The following is a 14,103-nucleotide window of genomic DNA, read 5'->3' as shown; positions in this document are numbered from 1 at the left end:
CACACATCAGTGTGCTTGAGCAAGACATGCAACCCCAAAAGGCTCCGGATGGTTAGATTAGTGCCTTGCTTTGAAAGTTGCTGCCATAGCTGTGTGTATGTGTGTATGAAAATTATTGAATGAGAGGCAGAACTTTAAAGAGATTTGCAATAAAAGTGCTGTATGAATGCAGTCCTTTTAGCTCATTCCCCAAAAATTGGCCGCCAGCTATGTGAAATGCGTTACACTTCATGGGACTTTATACGACACATGCTTGAAATAAAAGAAGACTGAAGAAAATAGTCACGAACTCAAACAAAGTGGTACCTCATAGAAAGCCATATTAAGTGGTTGACTTAATATTTTCTCATTACAGGGTGCTCATACATATTGACCTGATAGAGTTACTGTAGCATATGTTCATATGTTGCTACTATATGAAGGGAAATGCCCTGTTTGTCATTACTGTCCGTAGTAAATAGAAAAGGAAGTTGTCAGAAGTCCTGGAGTGCCCCTTTGCTGAAACACATCTTAGAAAGTGGGGTATACCTGCATGGCAGTTGCAGACATAAACAGTTGGGAAATGAATACAATTATTGTTAAATCAGTTTTTTTTCAAAATGATATAATCTCACTAGCATCCGTCACGAACCGGGCCGCACGGCCATGACAACAAAAGGGGGTACACACAAGTAGTAGTTAACAGAAAGGGTTGTATTTAATTTAGGTAGCATGCACACAACTTAGGAAGCATGAACAGTGGCGCGTGGACTCAGTAGTTTCAGTGGTGGAGGTAAGTGTGTGTGTGATAGGCTATGTTGTATAGTGTCGGGTGAAACCATACTCTCCTACACACAGCCAAACGGGGTCTCAGGACGGCGAGAGAGAGAGAGAGCGCTCCTGAGACCAGAAGGCCTTAAATGCAGCACAGGCACACAAGGCCCAGGTGTTGCCAGTGCTGCTGATTACCTCAGGTGTTTCCACTCTTCTGATGACCCTTGGCCACGCCCACCTGCAGGGACACGAGCCAGTGGCAGAGAGGGTGGTCACGCAGCTCACAATTGTAAAAAAAAGAGGAACTGTGGGAGCAAACATGTTGGGGCGTAGAACAGGTTTGTGTGGGAGGGACAACAGCACATTCTACAAAGAGAGTCTCCCACAGGACTCTCACCAGTTATCACACGGTCACCCACTGCAACAAGATAACACATTTGGTATTTCCATTTGGTGATAATATTTTTGTGGAGACCGTGAATCAAACCTCATTAAACGAGAGGGAATGTAGTAAGAATGTAGTAATCGTATGCATACAAAATTAATAAATATGTATATATATAATGCAACTTTAAATGAAATACAAATACATTTATTGGAGAGTTTGTTCACCATCAGCTCTTTGCTTTTCTCATTTTTGAACAAATATTAAAAAGGTAAAATAAAGTAAAATCTTTTAGATGCATGCAACTATAGAAACAGAGAAAATAAAGCAAATCGGACGGATCGTGGTCGACTTTTCTGTCGTTTTTGTTGTTGAATTGACCTCTTCCTTAGAACTTGTATTTGTTGCTGTAGACGTGTGACTAAAACAAGCGAAACTTTGGCTTCAGTGGGATTATTTTACCCTCTGGTTACATACTCTGAAGTTCGGATGACTCATTCTCAACTAGAAGTTCTTACTTTGTGGACACACACCGACCACGATCACGCTGCAAATGACTGGTGTGGTCCGTGAGGACGTGAACATGTGCAAGGTGCGTCAACCTGTGCGTCAACCAAAGTATTAAAAGGCTCATTAATTCCGTCGATCTTTACTACTTCTGCCTCTCGTTCAATAAATCCACCCCAGGTGATCTGCTTGTTGCTTTTATTTCTCTCAGAGGTGAGGGAATGATGACTGTGTGTGTGACCGTAGGGAACTGCAATGAAGTGGATGGCTGGTTATTTGCTGAACAGCTGATAGTGAGTGACTAGGCGGATGATTATGAACCGGCTTCTTTAATTCTAACACTATATGGTTAGTGTCTTCCTCTGACGGAAAGACAGATGACCCTAACTTAATATACTGGACGCACCTTTTATTATATTTAACGTGAAAGTTTGAATTCACATGAATAAACAACCTCCCCCCCCCTCTCCCCTGTCTGACAGCACTGGCAAAGCATTTTTTTTCTTCAATTTTCAGTTAACTCGACTTCCCATCAATTCCAGGAATTGATTATCACGGGCCTTTTTCACAGAGGACATTTTGAAAAGCCCTAGTGTGAATGATGAAATTAATTAATGATGGCTGAACATCCTTTAGCTGCTTCGGTTTTGGGGTGGGCATGTCACCTCCGTGTCACACTGCCAAGGCTCACTGTGACATCTGTACAGAACACGGACCCATTGTTGTTGTTATGAGTCACACTTGAACTTTTCCCATCTATGACAAGTCAAACATGTCTGCTCTTTCCATTGTTTATATGACTTGACTTAAAGGGCCAGCTCGCCCCCCCCCCCCCAAAAAAAATCACCCAACATACCTTTTTAACTAGAGGTACCCAATGAGTTGGCCTTGTTACTGGAAGTTAACGTCCGGGGAAGCCGGAAGTTTATTTTGAAAAGACTCAACGCATGTAAGAAGTGGAAAGTGACACTCCATCCCTGACACGTCCAAAACGGACACTAGAGAGGGATCAGTAAACACTGTATTTTTAATATTCCAGAACTAGTTCTGAGTAGAAAAGAAGCCCTTTACTATACATGTAATGCAAGTCTTAATGACACCAGACAAAACCAAGGGACTTGTCATCATCAATGTATTAACAATAAGCAAGTGCCAGGTAATTCCAGTTTACAGCTGCCCCTCATATCCATCTCGGGGCCTTAATTATTGACTGTTTTAATTATGAATTATAGGTCAGACGTGACTACACATGAATCATTCCACCAATTCATTTCCATTTTTTTCCCCTATCTGCCTGACTGCTGTGTGGTGTCATTCATGAATGAGGACAGATATTGCTCATCGGCTAATATCATAAACATGCAGAACCAGAGCATCCGGTTCACCTGCTGAGAATCACACCACTGAACTGATTATAACGAGGTCGCTTTTCTAAGAGAGACGATGACTACGGCACATAATTAGCCCTACTTCTTGAGATTTACATCCTGGAAATAAACAATTATGTAAGCATGTTCCTACACATAGAAACACATCAGTAGCTACAGCAGACTGACTCAGACCTTTTTGATCAAAGCGAAGCCTTTACAAACCAAATGGGTCTGTTACCTGGCAACTACATGTTGCTTTCAGATATTCCTACCTATTACACCCAATAATGCGTCTAATTCACCGAAATCCAATCCCAAGTTTATTGCAAATTCAGGTTATTTATAGGTGTGTGCCATGCTATAACAACATATACTGCCTGGACATGATGCAAGCAGGCTGTTGGTGCTGGGGAGGCTGTGCAGCATTAATTAGCAAGCCTGATAAATATTTTCATCAATCAACCAGAAACACAGAAGAAGAAGTCTAAAATATCCGCGTTAAGATTAAACCACAGAGCTGCAATGTAGTGTTATTGTTGTTTTTACATTGTGCAGGTAGTGCCCTCTGGTGGCCACATTTCAGGACTGCACCTTCATTCATTCAGCCGACAGAATGGATAAATTACCTCCCGATGATAACAGACTGATAACTCAACCACATGGAAACGCGTGATGTAGTAAGTATCTCCAAAACATCTGCTGCTGAAATAAATGATAACATATTTGATAAAACAAAGTGGTGGTCTTCAAAGGCATGAGGCCTCTGGCAGGTTGGTGGCTCTCTCTGCCAGGTCGCCTCCAGCGGAACGCTTCGTGTGGAGGACAGTGTACACACCTCTGGCCGTGAACAGCAGGGACATGGCAGCAAAGTACGAGGCGTAGACAACAAACTGAAAAGATGTGAGAGGGTGACACGCGCTGTGGATGATGAACTGCAAATCAAAGAACAAATTCATCCAATCATTGTCTTTTGATCCGCCTCCCCCATGTGGGTTCATTAAAAGGCCCTTCAAACAACATCTTTTTTTTCTCCCCTTCGGCATTTAATCAGCACTCTTAAAATGTTTTTATTTAATATATTTAAGCTCTCATAAAAGCTCTCTGTATTCCAAATTAAGCCCATGTAACTCAATATTCTACTTTCAGTGCGTTAATACATTAAATGACTAGCATGTAGCTCATGTCTTGAACTTAATACCTGCAAGATGATGGTGAGCTGTAGAGACTTGGAGCTGATGACGATGCCGGTGAGGACACTTTGGAGGATTGTGCCCACAAAACTGTTCATGCCGAGTACCAACGCGTAGCGCTCCCTGTTCAGCATCTTGGCTATCTGAAAACTGGGAAATACACACATGATGGTGCTGAAGTGCAAATATTAATTCAGTCATAGTAATGTGAATTAGGACCGACGACAAAGGATTATCAAATATTGAGGATAGTTGGACACTAAATGCTAAAGTCCGTATGCTATTATGCTGAAAATTACAATGTGAGGATGCGCAGCAGATTTTATTAAGCATATTCACTCTCCATCCTATTTTAGGGTTTAAGCATCCTAACCGTTACTAATTAGCATTGAAACAAAAGTACAGCCAAGGCTGAAGGAAATACCATTTGTTTTGCAGGTATTTATTTTGTCATATAGACAAAAATATGGAACAGATACAATGTTTGAACCTGATGACCCCGATTGCGTTTGTTTCCGTGTCCATTCATCCAAAATAGACATTTCACTCAAAACCACAAGTTTCAACCTCAGGGCGCCACGAGAGGAATAGTTTGGGCAAGAAGTTCACTACATAGTAAAAATGAAAAGTCTGGATCACTAATGTCTGTCATATTCTTCTTACAGGGACCACGAGGGTAATATATCCAATTATTGTTGAGATAATTCAGTTTGGACCAACGTGCTGAAAAATATTTGACTATAAGCTCTTCCTTTTATCCAGGGACAAGTTAGTGTCACGATGATACAAATGAAGGAACATAAACCCGTTTGAAAACAATTAGAGTAATCCCTTTTATCTTTTGGTGTTAGTGGTGGATGTAATTGATTTATGTTGTTCACACATGCAAATACAAATAAAAAGCGGGACCAACCTGCACAAAGCAGTTATGTTGTTAACTGTGCAACAACAACAACAACAACAACAACGACGACGACATTAAACACGGTTTGGAATGCTCTCCACTCGCCGCAGAACCATTACAGCCCGTGAGGCCCATCGAGACTTGTCTTCGCCGTGTCATGTATTTCAGTTCAACCCGGTGAGCGTGCACGTGGATGCGTGCACGTGTTCACGCGGACGCACAGTATTTGTGGACTGCTGTGCTGCCGACACGTCGATGACACCTTCTTACGTGCAGATGGTGGTGAGCGCCATGTACACGGTTTTGAAGAAGAAGTAGCACGAGTAGCTGATCCAGATGTTGTCAGTCAGATCCATTAGGAATATGGCCCCCGCGATCAGGAAGGTGAACGCCCCCAGGACCAGTTCCCCCCACACGGACCACTCCAGAGACATGTGTCCCACGGCGACAGAGGCTGCAGCTCCTGAGGGACAACACACATGGTGACACAATCAGCCCAGTCTTCACTCTGTCACATCATATCTATGTCCACATGACATAAAGACACTCTATAGCAGCAGGAAACGTACATATGATGGAGAGAATTGTGTCCAACATTTTGGCTGGTTGAATTCTTCTCCTTTTGGAAAGTGACGTTTCTTATTTCCGCCACAGGGTGGCACAGTGCATCACAAGAGGAGGTATGAGACCTCCATCCTGGTGGATGGATGTGCAGTCGGAGACTCCGGTGGCTCTTTGAAGCGTTTTGGTTATTTAAGGACACTTTTTTCAACCTCTTTTTCTCCTTTTGAAAGTCTCTCCGGTTTCGTGCCCCGTCACCCTTCGTCGCATTCTCTCACATCACTTTGACTTCACTTGCTACATATTCACCTCCATTTCTACAGCTACAATGACCACTGTCACTGTCAAACTGCTGCCGAGTGAATAACAACTATAGGGAAACCAGAGACATGGGTCTCTTCACTCAGAGCTCTTTATCCACTGGAATATGAAGAGAAGCCCGTGGGTATAATTGCTTCACTCGTTTAAATGTGTACATTTCCTTTGAATCATCGTCCATTTGAGATCAATCAGTGCTAATAGTCTGCAACATGGACACCACTGGAGCCTGTGTGTATTTAAGATATTCATAATCAATCCCCGGGTGCTGATTAGCAGAGGGAGGGTGGGTGTGGGGGGAGGGGGGGGGGTGGGGGGGGGGGGGGTCAAACAGATACTGAATAATTGGACCAGTTTCCTCAGCAGTGTCAATTGGAGGCACGGCAGGGTCAGCAGGAGTCCGCTGTACAGCTTCATAGAGAGGAATCAATAATGCAGCAGGGCTCAACGGTATGTTTAAATGGGTCTCAGTTTAATTGGATTAGCTTTTGTACTTATTCTATAATTTAACCAATTTTACATGTGGCAACAAGTGGAGCTAACCGAGAACATGAAAGTCAGGATCACCAAACGCATTAGGATTCATCACCCGGGTCACCTGAGAATCTGGAATATGAGCACCAATTTCAACAGAAATCCATTAAATATTTTATAGTTGTACCAAAGACGTGGTGCAGACCAATCGACCATCCACAAAGCACAGACAGAGCCATGTAGGTAGTGCGGCTAAAAGAATAACGGACAGATTTTGACTTGTAAACCCCAGTACCAAAAGAACTGCAATGTTTTTCCCAGAATGCAACTCAAGACTTGTCCCTTTAGGCCCATGTTTTTCCAACATCATGCCCACAGTTTGTAACACATGCTTTCTGTATATAATAAGCTCTTCATTCCCAAATTGAGTTCACCTTGATGCCATCATTCGTTTCACCATGATTGTAGTTATGAAGGTTCAAACACATGCTGCACGCGGGTCACCATGCTTATGAACCACTTTGTAATATGAGTGGCATAGAAGAGAAATAATAAGTGACATCAAGTTTGGCTTTTCACGCTGATTAGATTACATCATAGTGTGTGTGTGTGTGTGTGTGTGTGTATTGTATAATGGAGGAGGGAAGTATGCATTTGCTTTAAACTTCATTGTGTGGCCTGAATCTAAACAGAAATAACAAATAAATAAATAAAAAGTCACCCTTTTTGATGAACGGTTGAGAGAAATGAACACAATTTCTAACTATGAATAATAACATTTCAAATTGAACAAAAGAAAATATGGGGCCTCCATTATTACAATATTAAATGGCTAGAGCTAAGCTGACAATGTTCTAAGATGATATCTCCGGTTGTGAGGGATGGCTTGTATGGTAGGTCATTTTGATATCATTATGATAAGCGTCCGATAGCAATGTGATGAATGATGTCCTGATGGAGGCAGTAAGTGGGACAAGTAAATGTGAGTAATAGAAATGTGCCGTGTAATGCCGATTCTTACATCATGACATATAAATGATAACTCTATGCCATTCTCCTAATACATTTCATGACTATTGGATATGTCTCGGCGTTATCTTTGATTGTGAATTGTCCTTTAGCTCCCATTTTTCATCCACGTAACATTTCAAAAATCAGGCACTTGTTTCAAAAAGATGCAAAAAAGCTGGTTCACGCGTTTGTTACTTCCAGACTAGATTACTGCAACTCCTTATTATCAGGCTGCTCTAATAAGTCTCTTAAATCACTCCAGTTGATCCAGAATGCTGCAGCTCGTGTACTCACAAAAACTAAGAAAAGAGATCACATTACTCCTGTATTAGCTGCTCTGCACTGGCTCCCTGTAAAATCAAGAATCACATTTGAAATTCTTCTCCTCACCTACAAAGCCTTGATTAGTGATGCACCATCATATCTTAAGGAGCTTGTAGTACCATATTGCCCCACTAGAGAGCTGCGCTCACTAAACACGGGGCTACTTGTGGTTCCTAGAGTCTTCAAAAGTAGGATAGGAGCCAGAGCCTTCAGTTATCAAGCTCCTCTTTTATGGAACTAGCTTCCACTTTCAGTCCGGGAGGTAGACACAGTCACCTCATTTAAGAATAGACTTAAGACTTTCCTCTTTAATGCTTATAGTTAGGGCTGAATCAGGTTTGCCCTGGTCGAGCCCCTAGATATGCTGCTATAGGCTTATAGGCTGCTGGGGGATATTTTAGGATACAATGAGCACCTATATCCTCTTCTCTCTCCTTATGGATGAATTTACATCTCTCCATTGCACCTTATTAACTCTGCTTCCTCCCCGGAGTCTTTGTGACTTCACGTCTCATAGGGTCCATTGGACCTGGCTGTGTCTGATGCCTCCTGCCTGGTGAGCCGGCCTCCTGCCTTGGCCGTGCTGATGCGCCCCGCCCCCCTCCCTCTCTACCTCCTTCTGTTTCATGGATTGGAGTTCCATTCATACATTGTCATATTCATATAATGTGTTTATGTAACTCTGTAATACTGTTCATTCTGTACACATGACATCTATTGCATCTGTCCATCCGGGGAGAGGGATCTTCTTTTCCTTTTTTCCCTGTGAAAGGTTATTTTTGGGGAGTTTTTCCTGATCCGATGTGAGTATTTGTAATTACTGCTTGAGACCACAGATAATAAGATAGACGCTTGTAACATATTTTCCTTTTGAAAATCATACTGTACAAAAACATATTACTGGGTACACTCTGCATACGTACTTTGTTTGATCTTAATCCTAATGAGCTACAATAACATGTTGTTTTAGAGCTCAAGGACGTACAGTTATTAATATGCTGAACATGAACAATTGTAAATTATATTGTGCTTTTCTGCCATATTTTATCATGCCAGAAATCCATATTTATATTTTTGGTTTCCACCATGTTTGTTCCCTCAGGGAGGCTTTCTAGGTGTGGAACAGAAGAGAATACAGCAGGAGTCTTTGGGGAAATATCCGGCACAGGGCCCTACAGCTTGACTGCATGTTGGGCAGAACTATTTACAAGTGAAAAGCATACAGCTGGATGTGGTTTACACAGAGTAATTGCCTTTGGCTTCTGGGGAATACAGGATTGTATCTGTTCTATAATCAATAAAAGTGTACTGGCTGGATGGCAGCAGCTGCTACACCCATATGGGGATGAGAGCAGGCAATTAAACAGTCTAATTAATGTTGCTGCTATTGTCTGCCATACTTTAGGGGTTGCGAATACTGATAATGGAAAGGGATTGTGTTTTCGTTCTGTTTATTTGTTCAGTTATTTTTATTTAGCGGAATGTGCATAATGAAAAATCCACCGACCAGCAGCTCTAAAACTCAATAACGGATAAATGAGCGGCACAAACAAGAAGAACTGACGACAGGTTCTGGGTTCATCGAGAGTTAAAGTGTGCACGGGGCTATTCCTTTGCAAGGAGCCTAAAGTCTTGCCATCGCCATCAGGTTACTCAGCAACCAGTCGTGTTACTGTTAATTGTTAATAGTTGTTAAAGGGGTTATTATTACCGATGCATTACCGCGTGAGCAAAATGTTCACGTTGAAGCCGGTTGAAGAATTACTTACCGGACAGTGTGCTGACGCCGTCCACCCCTCCATTGTAGGCCGTGAAGTTGTGGGGCTGCATGTGTACCCAGAGGAGCTGGACGTACCCTGCCACCTGGTAAAAGCCGCATTTCCCCATCGCCGACCACATGCAGAAGAAGAGCATGGCCATCGACGAGTAACATGTCTTGCAGTCTAACGCGAGTCTCAACATCCTCCTTACGGGACTCACGCTCTTCGCCCACGTGGAAAAGTTTCGGCCTTCAGAGTCGCAACTGTCTTCAACTGAGCTTACCTGTTGTGGAGAATACGTCCCCTGAAGAAATAAACTAGTCTCAGGCATTGGCAGGGAAAAGGAGGTTATCAGTGCTACGGAGACAGAGGCGAGAGACACAGCAGCTAAGCAGTACAAGGACACCCCAACCAAAGACACAAGCAGTTGACCCAGTAGAGCGCCCATAGCGTAGCCCAGCAGCATGGCCCCTCTGACATAACTGGTCACTCTCTGATAGAAGCGAGGATCCACCACACTGTAAATGTAGGAGAAATAGGCCACATCCGCTGCCACGGCAACGCTGTAGCAGAAGAAGGCTAACTGGGCTGAGCGGACCCCCGAGCCGACTAGTACCAGCAGAGACGCCGCGACGTGGCTGAGCCCCTGGAGGATGATTACAGGCTTGTACCTGAGGAGGTCTGTCACCAGGAGGACTGGGATGAGGAGAACCAGGCTGGAGTAAGTCCACACAGGATACACCTGTCTATTCACCTGGAGATGGAGGAAGGTAAAAGATCTCATTATTCTTTATAAAGGGTATTCCTCACTGCTGATTGCAAGAGGGCCTGTGACACGCGGTGAGAACAGCACATGCTCATGCATGTACGCGATGGAAACAGGAATTAATTCATTTTAATATTGTGAAAATAAAGACAATATTAAATTGCTGTTCCCATGACGTTGTTTTTTGGTGTTCCAATTTGGCCTCGACTGAAGTCATATTCAAAGATGGGTTTTTATGACAGTGGCAGTCTACCTCATCTCTCTCAGTTGTGTCAGAGTCCATGATTCCTACACAAATTAAATTCTTAAGTAAGTCTTAAGGCTTATATAAATATAATGTTTGATAATGAGTCATCTGTCCCTGGAGCATATATCATATAGTGACTCTGGTGTGTCCCATCCGCCCCCTTCATTTTTCTTAGTGGTACCATAAGGTCCAACTTTCCTTGTCCTTCGGTACAGCAGGGGTTGTGGGTGCTACTGTATTCAGATTTCCCTTACCAACCAATCAGTAGCAAGGAAGAGTTAACAATTAAAACAAATGCAGTGCACTGAACTAGAGATGTGAGAGTCTAGATACTAGCTATCGCTCAAGTATGTACAATGAAGACACGTCCTGTTTGTGGGAAATAAACATGGACTGCAAAAAAACTCCAGTAGTCATTCTGTAAAAAATAATAATATTTAAATTGAATCCCTGGGGTCTGCACTTTGTTCACAAACTTGGTCAATTCCAACAACTTGATGTGGAATCTCAACAGCCACTCACAGGACCACCCGTTGAAAGGTAATTTGCATCATACATGGCTGAGCATGAAATGAGTAAACCTCGGATGAACCTGCAATACAGTGGCTCCCAGCCCGCCTTGTGCATCACAAAGTGATTGTCATAGTGTGAAGGACCCCATTCAGCTTCTTCCTAATGCCCCCCCATGACAACGCAAAGAAGTAATACATATTACAATAAGAATTCTTCTTCAAAGATGAATCAACACAGCATGTGATCGCTTTACCTTGTACGGGGTCTTTTTACACGTTGACTGGCCAATATTTTTGCAAAGAAATATTTGTCACCGGAGGAGGGATCATACTTGTTTAAGTGACCTTCTGAAACTCCTTTTAAATCTATCAGGTTACACATTTTGAGAAAAAAATGTAGCCACCCGAAGGAATTAATTCACAACGTAAGGCTACATGTTTAAAAAAATCATTTAGTCATCAGGTGGTGTGAAACAAAATACGAGTTGACTCAATTTAATATATTTAATACATACATACAGTGTACTCAACTATTAGAAGCATTTTCTCACATACTACATTTGTAACCAATCGTTTGTTTATATTAAAGCAAATAGATACTGTGGCTCTGGCAATAGTGCTTTACTTATTTAACACTCTATTGTTTGTCGGGTGTTACCGTCCTTGGTCTTTTGTCACCTGCTGTACTGTCCATTCATATGGTCAGCAGCTGCTAAGAAGGACATCAAGAAACTACAACTGGTTCAAAACCGAGCTGCCAGTGTTCAATAAGAACTAATACAGCATATATGCACTCTCGCCTGTCATGGTTCTCAGGGGACACTAAACTTCACTATAGCCTTCTCATGTTTTAAGAATATTTAATCCGACACCTGAATATTTCTTCAGTCAGTTACAATATACATGTAACACACATAACCATCACACAAGGAACGCTAGTTTAGGTCACTTGATACCTCCAACCCCAGGAACAAAACCTCCTCAAATGTACAGTTATTTTTGGTGCAATTACTGCTTGGAATATACTACCTCATCATATCTCTCATACAGTTAATAATTTGTTATGAAAAATTAATAAAAGGCGCACCTCGGGGCATCAACCACTTGACATTATCACTTTTGTAGTCATCTGATCTTTCTTTGTATAAATTACTGATGTACTGGACAATATACATCCAAGTCCTCGACTGCACTTTATATATAATTGTTATTATTCTGTTTGTACTATTCATGTTTGTATGTATTACATTTTGTCCTTTCTGTGGACTCCAGGAAGATTAGCGGCCGCTAAGGCGTCAGCTAATACATATTTAATAAACTAAACTAAACAAATGTACCTCTGGACCAAAACACAACTATTGGGATTCATCCTTTGAAATTCATAATTTTGTTTACATACATTTAGATTATTCACATTGTGCATATTAAAACAACAACCTGGCAGACCTCATAACCTACGACCTCCATATCTGCGCTGCAGTCACAGTAGCTCATAGCTCAGTGCCTCACCTGCTCCGTGGTGAGATTCTTGTAGGTCCCCGTGAGAAACTCTGTCATGAAGGGCTCTATGGGCCTCATCATGGAGCAGAAGCCGTAGATGCAGAGCGGCACAGTGGAGCCCACCCAACCAGCATGGCAGGGCTTATTATGACCTGCCCAGCTAGGCCTGCCGCCACACTCCGCGCTCCAGCAGAAGCCCATCGTTCCTCTCCGGTCTCCCCGGGGACGTCTTGCCGTGTCCGGGCCAGAGCAGAAGTCTAATTCAGGCAGTTTAATCTGTTGCGATATGGAAGCGTCAGATAAGGTCAAGGTGAAACTGATTGTGAACACCGAGTCGCCTGCTTTGCCATTGTTGTTTCTCTCCTCTGAAGTTTTCTACGGTGAGGAGAGAACAAAAAAAAAAAGTTAAGACTGTAAGGCATTAAGATGAAATATGAGGTGGAGAGCCTCTGGGGCTCCAGCGGGTGATAATAAATACTGTCTCCTCCTCTGCCTTTAAACCAAACCCCCTCATTCCTGCAGATGTTGAGGAAGGGGTGGAAGTCAAGCAGAGGAATATGCATGAGTCTGTGTCTCCGTGCAGGTGTACACACCATGCTGCCCCCCCCACAGACACACACACACGCACACACACACACACACACACACACACACACACACACACACACACACACACACACACAGTGTGTACATACGCTTGTGCCTGTTTAGTTTCTTCCACTATTAGCCAGCGGAGTCCAAAACAATGTGAGTGATATATATATACAGAGTGAATATCACAACACTGTTTTAATCAAAGGAATATTAGATAACATAAACTACTCTTTTTACCAAACCGCTAATGCACCTTCTCAAGAGTTATGAAGACACTTGGACACATCCACAAATATCCCTCAGCTCGGAATTAAATTCACCCAAATTTCAATTTTCCAGAGTAGCTCATCCGATCAAATGATCTTAACTTTTCAGCGTTTTGTCTCTGTGACGGTCATAAATAACAAGTTCATAACTTTAAAGCCAGTTTGCAGGATGGCTTGGCAGTGAATTTATAATACTTAGGGAGAGAAATAAGCAAGGCAATCATTCCCGAGCTGAGAATTACCGTAGTCTGTAATTTAAAATATCCTACGGCGAATTATGAGTCACCAGTGGGGTGTCAACAAAAAGCTCTGCATCAGCTCAAACTGTCAGACTGCCGCCATGACTTAATTCTCAACATCAAGGTCACCGGATATGGAAAATATTATTCATATTTATATATTCGGCATTTTCTAATGTTGTCAGATTTACAGTCTGTGGTGTTCAGTGACTATGGCTGCAGGGAGCAGATACAGAGACACACAATGTGACCTTTACACCGTCAGAGTAAGACTGTGGTGTTACTAACATTTGGTTCCATTAACAATACATGTTGTCAAACAGTAAAATAAAGTACCTGCGTTTTCATTTATGGGCTATCAATGCTGCTGAGGCATTTGACATATTTAGGTCAATTCACAGCTAATATTCTCACATGATCGG

At 42.4% G+C, this 14,103-nt stretch overlaps 1 protein-coding gene across 1 annotated transcript; it reads right to left on the bottom strand.

Annotated features, from left to right (window-relative positions):
• Window positions 1-3,761: 3,761 nt before the first annotated feature.
• Window positions 3,762-12,783, bottom strand: LOC117729355 (thiamine transporter 1-like). Its single transcript, XM_034530351.1, has 5 exons — window positions 12,592-12,783; window positions 9,567-10,311; window positions 5,380-5,572; window positions 4,214-4,355; window positions 3,762-3,905 (listed from the first exon to the last, which is right to left on the bottom strand). Exons 1-5 carry the CDS (start codon window positions 12,781-12,783, stop codon window positions 3,762-3,764), a joined length of 1,416 nt encoding a protein of 471 aa, XP_034386242.1.
• Between the last annotated feature and the right edge of the window lie 1,320 nt (window positions 12,784-14,103).

The sequence above is a fragment of the Cyclopterus lumpus genome, chromosome 4 (genome assembly GCF_009769545.1).
Source record: "Cyclopterus lumpus isolate fCycLum1 chromosome 4, fCycLum1.pri, whole genome shotgun sequence".
NCBI lineage: Eukaryota > Metazoa > Chordata > Actinopteri > Perciformes > Cyclopteridae > Cyclopterus > Cyclopterus lumpus.
Note: the sequence above shows the minus strand (reverse complement) of the source record. Positions and strands in the feature narration are given on the sequence as shown.